Here is an 18,612-nt window from a genome sequence, read left to right as displayed (position 1 = left end):
GAGGATATGGGATGGAAGTGATAGCTGCAGAGTATGAAATTTCTTTTTGAGATGAGAAAAATTGACTTCTTTGATGGTTACATATACCTTTAAGTATATTTTAAAATTTATAAAAGTACACATTGAACTGTGTACTTTAAATGGATGAATTGTATGGTATTGACATATCTTAGAAAGTTGTTAATATTAAAAGATATACTTAGCAAATTATACATTTATGGAATAGAGAAAGATATACCATGCTAACACTAATCAAAAGAAAGCTAGAGAAGCTATATTAATTTCATAAAAGACATACTTTAAAATGAGAAAAATTATCAAGGATAAATAAAACGCATTATATTTTGATAAAGTGATTTCCAAAAGACATAACAAATCTTAATGTCTATGCACCTAACAACAGAGAATCAAAATACTCACGATAAAAATGATAGAATGACAAGGAGAAATAGACAAATCCACTATGATATTTTGAGACTTTAATAGCTCTCTTTCAGTAACTGACGGATCAAAAGCCATCTTGAAACCTAAATTTTCTTCAGAAATGGAGGACCTTCCCAAAATATAATAAACAACTTCATTAGATTGTTGATTTGATGACTCTTAGTTTCACATTTATTGCTAGTTATTAAAAGATAAGTTATATACTTCTGCTAAGAATAGCTTAACCTGGGTTTAGTGACCATATTCCCTAGTATGTCAACATTCATACAAAACAAAACCATGCCTTTATTCTCTATGCTGAAAATACAGGATTTGCACATATATTTTTCTAAACAACAAGCATTTATTTCTCAGTTCTGAAGGCTGTTAGTCCAAGATAAAGGTGCCTACAGATTTGGTGTCTGGTGAAAGCCCACATCCTGGTTCATAGATGGCCCTCCTTTCACTGTGCCCTCACACGGCTGAAGGGGCAATGGAGCTCTGTAGCCCTTTTATAAGACCACTAATCCCACTTATGGGGGCTCCACCTTCATGACCTAATCACCTCCCAAAGGCCTTAACTTTTTTTTTTTTTTTTGTAATTCCAGTGTAGTTAACATACATTGTTATGTAGTTTCAGGTGTTCAACAGAGCTTACTATTATTGAGGTTTATACCTACTATCTTAAAAGCAAAATGTTATTAGTAATATTTAAATTCAAAATTCTACATTAATATGAAATGCATTCATAAATATAAAAGGACTGGGAAGGAAGTTATATTTTAGAGTCTCTTTCACCTAAAATTTCTGTTGCTTGAATTTCTTGAGGATTCTATCCCGAATCTGCTTGGTCTTGACACTGTAGACAATGGGGTTCATGAGGGGTGGGACCAGCAAGTAGACATTGGCCATGAGCACATGGACAATTGGGGACACATTCTGCCCATAGCGATGGATCATAGATAGCCCAATCATTGGTGTATAGAAAGTGAGCACAGCACAGATGTGGGAGATGCAGGTGTTGAGGGCTTTCACCCTCTCCGTCTTGGAGGCTATATTCAATACTGTGCCAAGAATGAGGATATAGGAGAGGAGAAGGAGCACTGAATCAAGTCCCATGGAGCAGATGACCACCATGAGGCCATAGATGCTGCTGACCTGACGGCTGGATACAGTTGTCTTTATAAGGTCCTGGTGCAGGCAGAATGGGTAAGAGAGAATATTGACAGAACGATATTGAAGCCTCTTTAGGAGAAAGGAAGCCGGAAAGACCAGAGCCAAGGCCCTTCCAGCAATTGCCAATCCAATCCCAGTGATCACACCATTGGTTAGAATGGCCACATAGCGCAGGGGCTCTCGGATTGCTACAAAGCGGTCAAAGGCCATGGCCAACAGCACAGCTGACTCAATAATTGAGAAAACATGAATGAAGTACATCTGGACGAGACAGGCATTAAAAGAGATCTCCCGGACATGGAACCAGAAAATGCTGAACATCGTAGGCAAGGTTGTAGTAGATAGGCCCAGGTCAGTAAGTGCCAGCATTGATAGAAAGTAGTACATTGGTTGGTGGAGGGAAGGCTCAGTTCTGATGATAAGTAGGATGGTGATGTTTCCTGCAATTGAGGTGGCATACACCAAGAAGATGGGGATGGAAATCAAGCTGTATCTGCTTTCAAGGCCTGAGAGGCCTGTCAGGAGAAAGCGAGGGTACAGGGCAGAGCTATTGAAGACAGACATTGTGGTGATGGAGGTGTCTCCAGTCTAAGTGGGAAGATGAGAACCTGGAACAATTCGGGTACAGTCAATATTGCAAGAAACAGCAATGCTCTGACGCACGCTGCACTCTATGGACTCTTTCCAATCATTCCTTTGGTCACTGTGTATAATTACTACCTGTATTTATTATTTTGCCAATTAATTTATTCTTTCATCACTGTATATTTATTGAGAACATAGTTTATAAAAGGAAAATTGGCAGTGCTATAATATAGAGGAATATATAAAAACTGCATTCAAATACTTATAACCTAGAAAATAAAGCTAAAATTAAAGAAGTAATTTAATATAAGGCCTAAAAAAACACAGTAAGAGGAAAGAAACCTGACCTAAATATGTCAGGGAAGATTTATTGAAGGTGATTCTTGAATTAGGTCTCAAATGACAAATATGAGCTGGATGGGAACAAAGGGCTGTATTGGGCATTCTGTGCTGATTGACTCCCAGACAAGTGCAGGAAGATATTACAAGTCTGAGTGCAAATGAATATAATTCGCCAAAACTAGGATAGGGTGGCTCTTCAGATGGTATTGAGGTGCAGACTGAATAGAAATAGGCCAGAATTGTATTGAGGAGGCCACCTTTTGGGATGAGCACTGGGTGTTGTATGGAAACCAATTTGACAGTAAATTTCATATTTTGAAAAAAAAAGAGCTTGAAAAAAAAAGAAATGGACCAGAATTTCTGAATGAACTTATGTATAAATATAAAGAACTCCCTCTTCATCTTAGAAGATGCAAGATAGTCATTTTAATAAAAAGTAAACAATATATTGTAAACAGACCTGTATTATATTGCTGTCAAACTAGAACCAATGTAAAGAATGGACTAAAGTTTGGCAAAAGAGAAGGCATGGAAATCATTTTGAAGGCTACTGTAGTATTTTTTTAAGTGGATGAAAGTAAAATGTGGGATAATAAAGGATAAATGGATATAAATGTTGTATATAGAGAAAAAAATACTGGTTCATGATCATATGGTAGGAATGAGTCATTTGGTAGATTTTGGTTTCATCTATTGAAACAAACAAAAAGCAAAAATTCAGAAGGACCTCAGGAATAGTTTGTGAAACTAGCAGGTAAGAATAATTCAGTTTTTTTAGGATAAATCTGAAGCATGTGTGTCCAGGGGCTAGTGGTATATTGGGTTCCATAGAGAGTTGTCAAAAGGGAAATTATTCCTAGAAAATTTGGAAGGATAGCTAACAGAGCAAGGAGACAGAGAAAACATTTCTTAAAAAAATAAAACTAGCAATAACCAAAAAAGAACACATGGCATGTTATAAGAAGAGTGAAAGAGCTTTAGTACTCAGGGCTCAGGTACCCAGCAGATGGAATGTGCTGTAGGGAACATAAGAGGCAGAGTTTATCAGGAACTGGAGAAGATGAGGTATTCTACTAGGAACCCTAAAGACTGATTACTTAGCAACATGATGGCCACCCAATTCCAGTTACTTTAGGCACTAAACATCAAAAATACTTTTTTCACTTAGCATATCTGATGTCAAACTTCCTCCAAAATTCACGTGGCCCCCAACATATCTTGTTCCACTAATACAATTACAGTTCATAGTTTTCTCTGACAGACTTAATAAAAGTAAGTAATTCCCTAACCACCTACAGTGATCACAGGAGCTTTTCCACTCTGAAACCATCTTCCTTCCATTTTCAGAAAGATAACAATGAAGAGCAGAACTGCTTTACATATCCTCATCTTGTGATTTATATATTATTCTATTTATAACATATTAGGTGACTAGTCTTAATATACTTCCCTCATTGTCCTAGCTCATCATGTTACAGTCTTCTCCTGGTCTCCTTTAACATCACTTAAACAATAATCGTCATCACCTTGGCATTTGTGCACACTTATTTTATTCTTCCTTTATACCTTCCCTTAAATCTTTCAATATCCTCAGAGACTTCATCCTGCCCAAGTATGCCAAGTCCTCCCTCTTAGATCACTTTCTCTTACTGCCTCATTTTAAAGACTCCTCTCACTTCAGATATTCATAATCCATCTTCCATAAATGGGTCTATTGGATGTAGATACAGGCACCCTGCTCTCAAGTAGCTACTCCTCTAGAGTCAGAAGAAGACTGATGACAGCTGTCATTCACTACCTCTATCACTTTGGACACATTACTAAACTTCTCTGAGCACAAAACAAAACAAAAAACTAGGAACTGTATTGCCTTACTTCAGAAAGTACTCAAGAAAATGTATCTAAAACGCTTGGCACAGAATCTGAGACCTTTGAGCTTAAGTGAAGAAAAAGTGTTAAGACCTTTGGGAGATACTTTGGGCTAAGTGAAGCAAAATGTTAAGGGAGGTGCTGAAGTAGTGACAATCTTAAGCATATCAGCCAAATATAACAGTGACCCAAAGGCAGGTGTGACCGAGGGTGCCCAAGTTACCACTTATAAAGATATTACTCCTCAGGGTTTCTTTTGAGAATTATTTTGCCTAATTCATTTTTTTCACTCATAATATTGTTAATTGTGTAAGATACATGTGAGAATAAGATAGAAGAGATACACAAACCACCATGAGCATTATCATCATTTTAACATAATTTTTAGTTAATATCAGTTTTTCAGAGAACAGAGATTTCAGTACATGGGTTCCCATTATGTGCATTCTCTACACCTACAGATGAGTTTACAGTCCCAGGGCTCTTCTGAGCAGCCTTGAGGATGATACTCTGGCTCATTTTGGGGAAATGATACGCTGTACCTCTGACCTATCCTAAAACGGTGAATTCACACGTACAATGGCCAGTCTTACCTCTTGACTTGCTCTCCTACTTCCTGGATTCTTCAAATACATTAGGTACTAATCTTCCCATTTCTCTCACTTCAGAAGCCTTACTTTAGACATACCTGAGTCTTCAAGTGTAAACAGCCATTCACCCTGTTACAGATTTGCTGGGCTCCAGTCTGACAGACCTGCGGACTTGTTGCAGGTAGACTAAGCCACTGAATATGGACATAAGAGAAGAATAAAAAAACACAATAGATCTGAAGGGAGATAGTTCTTCAAGGAAGCATAGATGTCTGGGGTGAGGCATCCATTTCTCCTTCAGCAACTCCAGACCCAAGATAACATGTTTGCTTTCAGCATCTTTGACTCTGTCCAGCAAAGCGCTTTATTAGCACTACACTTCTGGGCTTTGACTACTCCAAGCTGCACTCCCTTTCTTCACTAGCCATCCTCTCAGGGTCAATTTCTTTTCTTAATGCAAACTTCAGGGAGGATAAATGTCACTGGAGCTTTTGTTCCTGCTCAGAGAAGGGAGATGATTGTGCCAAATTCCCAAACTGGGAGTCCAGATTTGGCAGCAATTGAGCAGTGTCCCTGGGATAATCTGATGGGGAAAAACAATGGACTTGGTCAGAATAATGTACTAAAAAAAGCCTGTGCTTTGAATAACCAGAGACAGCAGTTACTAGTTGTTGAATGGTGGGAAAATCACAGTAGTCCTCCCACTTTGAAACCCACTTTGTTGAGCCACTGTGAGGAGTGCGAAAACTTGTGTGTAGAGTGTAAATTTATTATAAACAATAAAGAGCTATGAGATTCATATATGGCAGTCCATAATACTTAACGCTTTTACCAGCAATCTGATAGAAGGGTAGACATCCTACTCTCTTCATCCAGCAAAATGTCCTATTTACTTTGGCCCACAAATCTGCCTCTGAACAATCCTGAGCTATTATATTAAATGGTAAAGACAAAAGTGTGGTAGAATACAAAAAGAGCTACACACCTATGAAATCACTATCTAGCAAAGAAATGAAGGTCCTATTGTAAAAGGAGTTTTATCTGTTCATTCCAAAATTACATGAGCAGTAGACATGAGAGTAGAGGATGGGTTTGCCCAATTTCCACTGCTGTTCACCTTCACTACTAGGAAAGTCACCTCAGTTACGCTGGTGCCATCACCTGAGAACAATTTGGTTTTTCTTTTGATCATAACTCATAATGTATCTACCAACATTTCTCTATTCACAGAGTAAACTACCTCTCAGAATACATCATTTTGTTCCCATTATCTTCAATGTCAGATCAATTCAAGTAATTTCCAATAAAATCTCAATGGAGGGCAACATGACTTCATGCTGGTTTTTAGGGATGCCGTAGCTGCATCCAAATATATTCTTTATACTGCCCCATGAAATTCCACTTTTCCAAAATCTGATTTTTTGGTATCTTACTGCTCTAAAATGTTAGTGCCTATATAAGATTTTCCTAAAATGTACAATAAACCTCTATATGAATAGAATTAATGATCAAACAAATAAATAAAGTAAGCCTCAGTCAATTATGCTTGGGGCAAACGGCACATAATAAAATGTTGGTTACCAGGGGCTGGGAGAGGAGGAGGGTGTGGATAGGATAGATAATATTTAAGGATACAAACCTGTTATTAGAGTAAATAGGATCTATAGGTCTTAATGCACAGTAGAGTGAATATAGACAACAATATTGTATCACAATCATCAAACTTGCTGAAAAGACTAGATCTTAATTATTTCAACTACACAAAAGGAATCATAATTATGTGATGTGATAAGGATACTATTACTACAATGAAAGTCATATTACAATATATTAATCATCAATATATTGTAATATGTAATCAACATGTTACAGAAAATGTAATGTCAAATATAATTATACAATGTTATATATCATATATATATACATATATAATTAAGTTTATTTATTTTAAGAGAACGAGAATGGGAGGGGCAGAGAGAGAGGGAGAGATAGAGAATCCTCAGCAGGCTGTGCACTCTCTGCGCAGAACCCAACACAGGGTTTGAACTCACAAACTGTGAGATCATGACCTGAGCCTAAAGCAAGGTTTGGATGTTTAATAGACTGAGCCATCCAGGCACCCCTCTTTTTTATGTTAAATATATTTTTTTAAAAAGCAAACAGCATAAGGAACCCTGTACATTGTAATACCATTGCATGTAAACATTTATATTGTATGCCAATATTTCAGAGAAATCCAGCACTGACAAAACCTATTTAACATAGTTTAACCCAGCCTTCTCCAGACACATTTTATCCAGACAGCACTTATTAAGATCTGAAATTTGTGTTCTGCAGAATTCAGTTTGAGAATGGAAGTTGACAGAATCATTGATTTAAGGGAGTAATTCTCAACAAGAAGGAATTTTTTCCTAACAGGGAATATTTGACAATGTCTGGGGGCTTTTTTAGGGGTCAAAACTGTGGAAATGTTAATGATATCTAGCTTGTAGATGCTAGGGGATGCTTCAAAACATCCTTCGATGAGCAGGAGAGGCTTTAAAAACAAAGAATGTCCAATGTCAATAGTGCCAACATTGAAAACCCCTGTTTTAAGCAGGAGGCAGGTGGAAGAAAAGAGGGGCAACAAAACTAAACTAAAAATCAATATTCTGTGTGTAAGTCTCAAGGTGACATAAAGGCAAATAGCACGGGCTCCAGAACCATGACCGGAAAGGTCATGGATTGGAGATCCAGAGGTCCTTATCTTTGAATCCCAGTTCCAGCACTTACGGACTATGTAACCTAGGGGACATTACTTAGCCATTTTTGCCCCTGTTTCCTTATGTATACAAGGAGTTCATAATATTTTTTTCTATCTCCTATGTTTTTTTTAAATGTTCAATGAATTAACATATATAGCATTTAGAACATATTGAATACTCAATAACAGATAATCAAAAATTTACTGCCTGTTCCTTTGATATATAATTGCTATTAAATTAATTATTCTTAGTATTCTGCCAGGCTACCATTTCTGTGATCCTTTATTTTGTGCCCTGAGATGAAACTTCTTTCAAAGACTCTTCAAAGGGTACATCAAATTTTGTAGCTATCAAATAATTAAGTCATAAGGCTAATTTTTCTGGATGTGATCTAATGAGTATTAGAGTGCCTTTTAACCACAATTTGGATTTACACATGTATTGATTATCAGAAGGAAAACTGTCTTCCATTTGGGAAGTATGCATCCAGTTTAGAAAAGTTGCATTTCATATATTAACATGTTGGCATTCTAAAATATACATTGTATCAGATAAGTTTGGCTTTTGGGATTCTGCTCTCTTGACATTTTATTAGTCATAAAATATTAATAAGATTGTTTTTTTCTGGAAAGGTGGAATATCTAGGGATAATATGAATTAAAAAACAGTTGATAATCTGCTTAATGATATTTTTCAAGTTCTTTTCACCTGCATCTAACTCAATGATAATTTAGTTTAAATGATGAGTTGCACTATTCACTCTTTCCTCTTGAAGATTAATCACTAATTCCATAGTCCCAGTTTTCCAGGCTACATCATTCTCCCAAACCTCAATCTCATTATTTATCACAAATCTTTACCATATAATCCAATAGTCACACTCATCTTTCTCTGAAATAAAATTTTATAGACCTTGTTGACTGAGCTGATGGGGGAGTAAATGGCGCAATGCCTCATTTCACAGTGAGGTTCTTTACCAAAGAAAAATATTTAGTGTATTTAAGTAGAAGGGTTGATAGATTTGTTGTCTAATTTAATATCATCCAGACTTAAAATTTCCTTGCTATTAATTAATATTATAAGTAGAATTAGGATAATAGTATGTGTGTGTGTGTGTGTGTGTGCACATCTGTATGTGCTTGTGTTGGGAAATCTGGGAAGCTTTCATTTTCCTAACACATGGTATATTCACAGAAACACAAGATCTTCATTGAACCTGATTCAAAGAGCCCACGTGTGAAAACTGACAATGGAGAGTGGTGTGGCTTAAGATGTGCAAGTTAATGAAAACCAGTTATTAGATGGGAAAGTATTTGAATTTTATATCCTAATACTGAGCATTTCTAAACCCCATCTTATTGGCTCTTGGGTAGCATTTTCTTTTCTGAATCACTTTATTGAGACATAATATAGACACCAGGTTCAGAGCAGTGGGAAAGAGAAATCATAACTTCTTTCCTCAAGGCACTTTATTTGGTATCTTGATCAAGCATTCACTGAAATAACCTTCTGCAAATACCTAAAGTGTGGCACCAAAAGGAAAAAAAAGATGACAATGAAAACAGACATACATAACAGAGAATAATTGACATGTGAGACAAAGATTCCAAGATATGGTGAAGATACATGAGAAAAGAGAATATCACAGAACCAATATTTGAGAGACAATGGCTGAGAAATTTCCATCTGAAACTAATATTCTGCAGATTATCAGGAATTTATGTCTTTCTTGAAACCCCTATTTGAAAGTTTTATAGAGAGAAAACCCCAAAGCCAGAAGGCATCTTTAATGAATAGCTCAAAACAGAAAAGAAAAATAACAGAAATGCTACACCTGTGTTTCTAGAGAATATAAAAAGAAGGATCACTTCTTAATGATTTTTATGAGGCAAGTGTAACCTGTATTCCATAACCAGAAAATGACATCACAGAAAATAAATATTAAAGACCAAAATATCCTTTAAAATTGATTTAATACAAAATATCATCAAATATAATCCAGTAATTGTGTGTGCACACACATACACACACAGTCCACGATCCTATTGGATTTTTATGAAAATAAATAATCAGTATTAAATTTAATCAAATATTTTTCTACCTCAGTCTGGAATAACAAATGATTTCCTCCTTTTCGTGCATTTAATTCAAGCATCAAAGATGTTTTACATGCAAAAATCACACAGTGATTTATATATATGTAATATATACAAGTGAATATAGTATACATGTAATATAGTGAATATGGTATATATGTAACATAGTGAATATAGTATATATGAAATATAGTATATAGTATATATGTAATATAGTGAATATAAGGAATAAATCATGTGATAATCTAGATTGATAAGGAAAATATATTCGACTAAATTTAATACTGACAATGCTTATTAAAACATTAAGCTAAAAACATGAGAATTTCCTTGATCTGGTTTTAAAAACAATAAACCTGAGGTCCAGTTTCCAGTTTTTCATGTGAGGAGCTCAGAGTCATCACTCTGTCGTAACAATGAGGATAAACCGAGCAGACTGAAAATCAACATCTCCTCTTCTTGGATCCACGAGAAAGGAAAGGACACGGGGCACATTACCACCCCCGAGAGTGGAGACTCAGGGAATACAGGGAGTTGGCTCCCTGTATTACAGGGAGTACAGAGTAGACGCTCATAAGCAAGATGGCTGTGGGAACTACCATTAAGGTAGGAAAATTTGAACTAAATTAACAGGTTGCTGGAGTCTCGGTGTAGACAAGTCTGAGGGTTAAAAAACCCAGGGGGACCCAACAATGGCAGGGTGAGGGAGGGGTAAGATATTGTGATATTTGCCTCCAGGAGCTTTTCAAAGCTCCCACAGTAAACATCTGAGAAAAATCCCCTCATGCTCCTAGAAAGGAGAGGGGGAAAGGAACCATTTTGAAACATGTCATGGCACTCTGTTCCTTTTAACAAGGCCTCAGGAGAAACTAGTTAACCAGAGCCTAACCTGGTATGGTATTAGCACCTAAATGACCATAGGGAGAAAAAAAAAAGCCAACTCCAGGCCCCTCTAGCCTTCCATGTGGGAGAAGGATATACCTACCCACAGTCCACTCTAGCCATCCTGTTTTGTCTAAGAGAGGAGAATTAAAACAAAACGACAAAACAAAAGTGAGAAACACTTATGAAGTTCAAATTCCAGGGGCATAGGCTCACCAAAAGATTGAAACTATAGGATGTTTCTCTTCCCCCATACCTTATCAGACATTAATAAAGCCCCATTTAAAGCCGTTCCTTTTACCTGATACATCATGTCCAGCTATTGGGGGCTGGTGTGTGTGTGTGTGTGTGTGTGTGTGTGTGTGTGTGTGTGTGTGTGAAGCATACTAAAATGCTAAAAATATCATTTGAAGAGACAGAGCAAGCATCAGAAGTAGGCATGACAGTGATGGTGGAATTATCAGATCAGGAATTTAACATCCCTATGATTCACATGCTAAAGGCTCTAATGAGTAAAGTAGACAGCATGCAAGAACAGATGGAATACCTAAGCAGAGAAAGGCTGATACTAAGAAAGAACCAAAAAGAAATGCTAGAGATCAGAAGCACTGTGATAGGAAAGGAGAATGCCTTGAAGGGCTTTTTAGTACATTAGACATGGCTGAGGCTCTAGAACTCCTAGAAGATAATATAAGAAAAGGTACATGACCTTGGCTGTGGCAATGATTTTTTAGACATGACATCAAAATCCCAATCTTATGAAAGAAATAATTGATAAATTGGACTTTATTGAAATGAAAGCTTCTTCTCTATGAAAGATAGTGTCCAGAGAATGAGAAGACAAGCCATTGACCAAGAAATATTTGCAAAGACACATCTGGAAAAGGACAGTTGTCCAAAACACACAAAGAACTCGTAAAATACAACAATAAGAAAACAAACAACACAATTAAAAAATGGGGCAAAGACCTTAACAGACACTTTGTCAAGTAAGATATACAGATAGCAAATAAGTATATGTAACATGCTGTACATCACACGTCACCAGGAAAATTAAAATTAAAATAGTGATGAGACTACACATCTATTAGAAGGGCCAGAATCTGGAACGTCAACAATATCAAATGCTGACAAGGATGTGAAGCAATAGGAACTCTCATTCACTGCCAGTGGGAATGCAAAATGGTACAGCCACTTTAGAAGACATTTTGGCAATCTCTTGCCATACAAGCCAACAATCATGCTCTTTGGTATTTGCCCAAAGTTCAATATTATGTCCACACAAAAACATGCACACAGATGTTTATAGCAATTTTATTAACTGCCAAAACTTTGAAGCCAACCAGGATGTCCTTCCTTAGGTGAATGGACAAATATTGTATGGTAAGTACAGACAACTGACAATCCAAGATTTAAAAGAAATAAATTATATAGAAAATGAATAATATAGAAAAGTTAAAATTAATAAAATATAGAAAGTTAATATCATGGAAATTTTAATAATGTAAAAAATTAATAATTAATAATTAAATAAATTTAATAATATATAGAAAGAAAATATGATCTCTCTGCTTTTGTGACTTCATTTCATGTCCCTGAGCCCAGAGATTTTCTGGTTCAGTATTTCCACAGAATAAATCTCACATCTTATACCAGTGTAGATTAGTTACTCCAAAATCCACAGGCAAAACCTAACATTATTTTTTAACCCAAAAAACAGAGGCTGGGGGCACCTGGGTGGCTCAGTCAGTTAAGCCTCTGACTTCTGCTCAGGTCATGATCTCACAGCTCGTGAGTTCAAGCCCCACGTCAGGCTCTGTGCTGACAGTTCAGAGCCTGGAGCCTGCTTCCGATTCTATGTGTCTTTCTCTGTCCCTCCTCACTCTTGCTCTGTCTCTCTGACTCTGTCTCTGTCTCTGTCTCTCTCCCAAAAATAAATAAATATTAAAAAAAAAAAAACAACGGAGGCTAGGGAAAAAAATTAGGGGTTGACTTTAAGAAATTATCATTTGAATTAGACATTTGACCTAATGTCATTTAAAATTTTTGACACAAATAAGCTAAATATTCAGTTCCTATTATCAATTTATCCAAGTGAGAGCTTCCACAACCATTTTCTGTCTGTGCATATACTCAATGCTTAGGAGTACAGGAATAAGAATTATTTCCCTTCTCCCAGGCTCACACACTGAGTTTGGCTTTCTACTTAAGACTTTAGAGTCAAAAATCATTGCTACATCCTCTTACTTTACTCCACCTGCTTGCAAAAGGATGTCTCTGAGAATTTTATTTCGTCTTTGTCACAGGTTTTCTGGGGAAATCCCAGGATTCTCTACAAAAGCAGACTTTGAGGTAAAATTTAGTGTGCAATGTGTATCATATGGAGAGTCCTCAGGATAAGCATCTTAATAATATATGGGATGGAAGTTGGTTTGCCAGGAGAAATTGAGCTGTGAGTCGGGTCTGATGCCAGCTTTGTTCAATACCACAGAGAGTCCTGGAAGTAAAAGTTGTACGAGTGAATTGTTTTGCATTGGGCCGTAGGGTCAGGCCTTTCTGCCTATCACTGTGGTTAGATAGGTCATATCTGCAATGGAGACAATCCTTGAAGGGGCTGAAAGTCCAAGACTCTCTCCTGACAGGACTTCCAGCAGCTGCGGCTACAAATCCTTCACCGAAGTGGGATCTGGGCAGTTTGTGTTCATGTCCATTACAACCCATTTAGAGTCCTTTCTCTTCTTTTTTTTTTAAAGTTTATTTATTTTGAGAGAGACAGTGAGAGAGAGAGGAGAAAATCCCAAACCCTGATGTGGGGCTCAAACACACGAACCATGAGATCATGACCTGAGCTGAGATCAAGAGTCAGACACTTAACCGACTGAGCCACCCAGGTGCCCCCAGAGCCATTTCTCTTTTGAGATAATGTCAAAGAGTTTGGGCAGGTCTCAACTTTCTCCTGAAGATGGGAGTATATTACTAACACATGCTCTCTCTACAGTCTTTGTTTTTCTTCATGCTACCTCCCCTTCCTGGAGTACCATACCCAGTGGTATGCTGGTAAATGCTTAACAACCAACTCTCTAGGAAACTTTTTAAAGCCCAGGTATGTACTGTTTGCCTATTTCTGTTGTGTAAATATTTCCATCATGACCAGTTTCAAACTCCCAGTGTTTTACAGAACATGGATTTGGAATAAGATATTGTACAATTGGCGTTCATAAACTAGAGAAGTTAACTTTAGCATACCACTTTCTTTCATACCTAGTCCAGCTAGCAAGGATTAATTTGAACCACAAGGCACAGCTAAAGTGTCAAATACTTCAGTCCAATCTTTAATAACAAAATTACACTATTTATTTATTTCAGTGACAGCATCTGTTAACTACTAACATATCCTTTTCATATATGTCTCCACTATTAAACATTAATTATTTAACATTAAGATCATGCATATTTTATATATCCACAGTATTGAAAGAAATAACTGCCACAAGAGGTATTTCATGTTTCTCAGTATATTTTTCTTGGATGAGTGAATAGGCAATATAATTTTACACTTAGAACTATTTTATGAGTACTCATGCTGGTTGGAGAGACCAGCCCCAGAGAGATGTGTTAGTGTAGCAGTGACCCCATGCTCAAAAAGTTTTCAGTACAGCTGAGAAGAAAGTGAATATGTATTAAATACTAAAATATCACCAATGAAGGCATATGTATAAATCTTACCAGTGAAGGAGAAAAATAAGTAATGGGTTATTGGCAATAATGAAACTGAGAAAGACAATGCTATTGAAAATCTACACAGACATGGAGAATAAGAGGAGAAAACCTTATTAAAAGATAAGGATGGTTACTTTGCACAAGTCCCAACCCACTCACTGATTCAGACATGAAATTCTGTGCTATTGAACAGGGAATCTACACACTTGTCTAGATGTTTAGATGGTCAGGATTTCTAGAGCAACTCACATGTGTCTGCTTCAGTATTTGCTGATAAATAGAAAAAAATCCGATAGATCTATCTGGTGATAGATATGGCCAAGAGAGAAAAGAAACATTACTGCCCAATGATGAGGTGAAAACTGGTCTATAGCCAATGGCCACAGTAGCAGTTCAAAGTCTGGTCAAAAACTCAAGTTCCAAACTTGCCCCCAAGAAGTCAGAAATCTTTTTATAAATAAGTATGAAACTTTGGCATGAGAAACACAATATAGACAGATCAGAAACAGATATTGATTTCTGGTTCATAAACATGAGAAACTATATAAACAGCTATATTTTATAAAGAAACTTATTGCTATTATTGTCATTCATACCAATAATTTAATAATATTAACAAATTGTATATTGTTCAAAAGAATCTTTTTAGACACATTGTCTCTTATACATCTCATAATTATTTGGGGGATATAAAAGAACATTCTTATCTCAATTTGGCTATGAAAACAAGGGTTGATGATTAACTGAGATCACATATCTAGAAAGTGAAAGAATTATAGATTTAATCAGATGATCACACTCCAAATATTTTACTTCTCTTCTACTCAGATAGCTGCCCCAAGATTTTTTAATGGGAAAACTTGAGGATAGAGGTTATTTAATGCCCCCTCCGCAGTCCAAACCTGCGGAGAATTCTTAGACGAATCTGCTTTGTTTTGATGCTATAGACAATAGGGTTAAGCACTGGGGGGAAAAGCAGGTAAATATCGGCCATGATGATGTGAATTCTTGGAGACAGATGTTTCCCAAAGCGATGGACCATTGACACCCCAATTACTGGCACAAAGAAAATGAGCACAACACAGATATGGGATATGCATGTGTTGAGTGCCTTCCGCCGCTCTTCATGAGATGCAATCCCCAGCACAGCATTCAGAATCAGGATATAAGAAAGAAGTATGCAGACTGAATCCACACCAAGTGTGGTAATAACTACACACAGGCCATAGACACTGCTGATCCTTGCATCTGAACAGGATAATTTCAGAATGTCTTGGTGCAAACAGAAGGTATGGGAAAGGGCATTGTCATGGCAGTAGTGATAATGTCTCAGTAGCAAAGGTGTAGGAAGTACAACTCCCATGCTTCTTAGCAAGCAGGCCAAACCAATCTTGCCTATTACACTGTTGTTAAGGATGGTAGTATAGTGCAGTGGACGGCAGATAGCAACAAAACGGTCAAAGGCCATGGCCAGTAGCACCGAAGACTCCAGGAATGTGAATGTGTGGATGAAAAAGAGCTGAGCATAGCAAGCACTTGCCTGGATCTCCCGAGCATCCAGCCATAACACAGCAAGCATGGTGGGAAGTGTGGACATAGACATACCTAGGTCAGTCAGTGCCAAGATGGAAAGGAAGTAGTACATGGGCTGATGGAGTGATGACTCTATCCAAATGACAGAGAGGATGGTAACATTACCAATAAATGCTACCAAGTATGCAAGACAGAATGGGACTGAGATCCAAGAATAGACACACTCCAATCCATGAAATCCCCTCAGAATAAATATAGGCTCCATGGTGTTATTGTTATTCCAGACCACCATGGTGAACCTTGGCATACAGTGAAGAATCTTTTCTGTTATCCTTTTTTATCCCTCAAAGTTATCCCTTGTGAACATAAGCAGTGCAATCTGTATACAACATATCTTTCCTCTAACCTTACAGAGAAAGGAAGGAGGTACCTCTTATGGATCCTACATAAGAAACAGTTCCCAGTAGCAAAGAGCACTAAATTCCAGAACAAAAATGTGTACCACACACTGGTCATCTGGTCATCTCTGACAAGAACTCTGATGAATTTGCCCCGAGGACACTAAAAATAGAAACAGCAAAAGAGGAAAAAAAGACATCTTTACCAAACATCATAAAAATGAAAATAGAGAAAAGTGAGAGTAAATGTCTATGGATTTGCATAAGCTTCCTGTCAGTGATGTTCTTGAGTTAATCATTTGTTGTTTCTAGGCTATCTCTTCATTCAGAGCAACTGAATTGTATCCAGGGACTCAACATAATTTCCTTTCATATTTATTTTTTATTATATACTTTATAATATATAAAAATTGAGCATATCTAATATTTTAATATTAAAAAAGTAAATACCACATTATATAAAAAGGGGAAATGAAAAAGAGTCAAGTCCATAATCCTAGCACACTTGCATATCTTTTAGCTGTTTAATATAGCAATTCTTCCTTAATCTAAACTCCTCACAGTAGTGGGGAAGATATTTATTATGATAAATATATCATAATGGTAACAATTTAACTATTAAAGTTATGCCTGCCCACAAAATAAAATTAAAACCATATATTTAAATCAGACATCTATCAGTAATAATGGGTAATATCCACTTCATTTATGTTTATCCTTTCTTGCTTTTTTTTTCTCAAAATGCTGCTTATAATCACATTTTTAAAAATATTCAACCTAGGGGCACCTGGGTAGACCAGCTGGTTAAGCATCTGGCTCTTGATATCAGCTCAGGTCATGATCTCATGGTTCATGGATTCAAGCCTGGCATCAGGCTTCACACTGAGCGTGGAGACTGCTTGGGATTCGCTCTCTCTCTCTCTCTCTCTCTCTCTCTCTCTCTCTGCTCCTCCCCCTCTTGTGCTCTCTCTCTCTCAACAAATAAACATTAAAAATAAAATAAAATAAATTATTTTAAAAATTTAAACCTAAATATTAGTTTTTCCAATTTTATGACCCATTTGCACCTACCTCCATGAATCCACAGCAACCCCAGAAGTGTAGCCCTTAGCATCCTCCATCAGTGCCTTTTAGAAACAACCAATGTCTTTTTCCTTTTTCAAAGTAGAGTTCTAATGTCTGGTTTTCCTTTCCCTGAACAATCTTCACTGTAATTGCCTCTGCTGATACTGGCCTTGGTATTCCCCAGGTTGATGGCATTGGGTACAGCTACACCCTATGAGATTCTCTGCCCCTTTAGTTCTTTGGGTCCTTATTTTAAGCCTGTCTAATGCCATTGACTGTCCTTGAGAAAATTCTTCACTTACCCCACGTTTTAAAGTCAGATCTCTCCTGCAATATCTCAGCATCTCCCTCATTCTTCCTTAGAGACACATAGTCTCTGAACTCTTAAACGTCTAACACAGATTTTAGCTCTGGCCTGAAGTAAAGATCTTTCCAAAAGTAGCCCCAGATTGTTCATTGGCTCCGTCTGTCCAGCACTGACCTTTTATTGTCTCTGTTTTATTTCATAAAATTTTTTTTTTAATTTTCCCCTCTTGACTGATTCTGATCCCCATTTTATAGTGTGAATGCTGAAAGTTCTCAGACTGAACAATCTGTCATTCCAGAGAAGATTTTAGGTTAGAATCTACAGCTGAGAAACAGAAGGAAATATGAAGCTGTCTGTAATAAGACAGATCTGTCATTTTCTCCTTTTTCCTCCAAGTCCAGGCATCCCATCCTCTGGGAGTGGGGCACCTCCCTAGTCCTCTTCTCCAGTCCCAAGCGTTCCAAACTGAGCTTTTACTGGGGCCCTTATCCTGGAGAAAGCAGTCAGCAACTCTCCCTGCTCTTCATGGACCAGGCAGAATATGAGTTCCATGCATTTCTTTTTCTTTACCCCCAAGCAACATTGTTCTCTCTAGTCTTCAAAATCTACTAAAGTCCCTGGGTGGCTTTCTTTTTTCTTCTTCATCACTCAGAAACGTTTGTTCTAATTTCTGTTCTAAAGCTCAGCTCATGAAAATACTCCAGACATTAACATTGAAGTATATAGTGCAAGAGGGTGTGCTCACACACAAAGAGGTTGTGCTGTGGCCAAAAAAGAAAAGTAGTTTGCTTTACCCCATGCCAGGAAATTAGCCTATGCTTTATTTTTCAACCTTGATATAAATCACATTTTCCTTAATTCTCAGAGAAGTTACAGAAAATA

General features: G+C 37.0%; 2 protein-coding genes across 2 annotated transcripts; both read right to left on the bottom strand.

Moving 5' to 3' along the window:
• Positions 1–1,199: 1,199 nt before the first annotated feature.
• Positions 1,200–2,538, bottom strand: LOC101092885 (olfactory receptor 51G2-like). The gene has a single exon (XM_003992802.3). The coding sequence runs from the start codon at positions 2,161–2,163 to the stop codon at positions 1,222–1,224; it is 942 nt and encodes a 313-aa protein (XP_003992851.2). The 5' UTR covers positions 2,164–2,538; the 3' UTR covers positions 1,200–1,221.
• An 11,136-nt stretch (positions 2,539–13,674) lies between these two features.
• On the bottom strand, positions 13,675–16,521 carry LOC101092641 (olfactory receptor 51L1-like). The gene has a single exon (XM_045038817.1). The coding sequence runs from the start codon at positions 16,265–16,267 to the stop codon at positions 15,305–15,307; it is 963 nt and encodes a 320-aa protein (XP_044894752.1). The 5' UTR covers positions 16,268–16,521; the 3' UTR covers positions 13,675–15,304.
• Between the last annotated feature and the right edge of the window lie 2,091 nt (positions 16,522–18,612).

The sequence above is a fragment of the Felis catus genome, chromosome D1 (genome assembly GCF_018350175.1).
Source record: "Felis catus isolate Fca126 chromosome D1, F.catus_Fca126_mat1.0, whole genome shotgun sequence".
Lineage (NCBI taxonomy): Eukaryota > Metazoa > Chordata > Mammalia > Carnivora > Felidae > Felis > Felis catus.
This window is presented reverse-complemented; position numbering and strand designations above follow the sequence as displayed.

What these genes read in the sequence shown, in the direction of transcription:
- LOC101092641 (XM_045038817.1), bottom strand. Translation starts at nt 16,267, where the DNA reads ATGCCAAGGTTCACCATGGTGGTCTGGAATAACAATAACACCATGGAG.
- LOC101092885 (XM_003992802.3), bottom strand. Translation starts at nt 2,163, where the DNA reads ATGTCTGTCTTCAATAGCTCTGCCCTGTACCCTCGCTTTCTCCTGACA.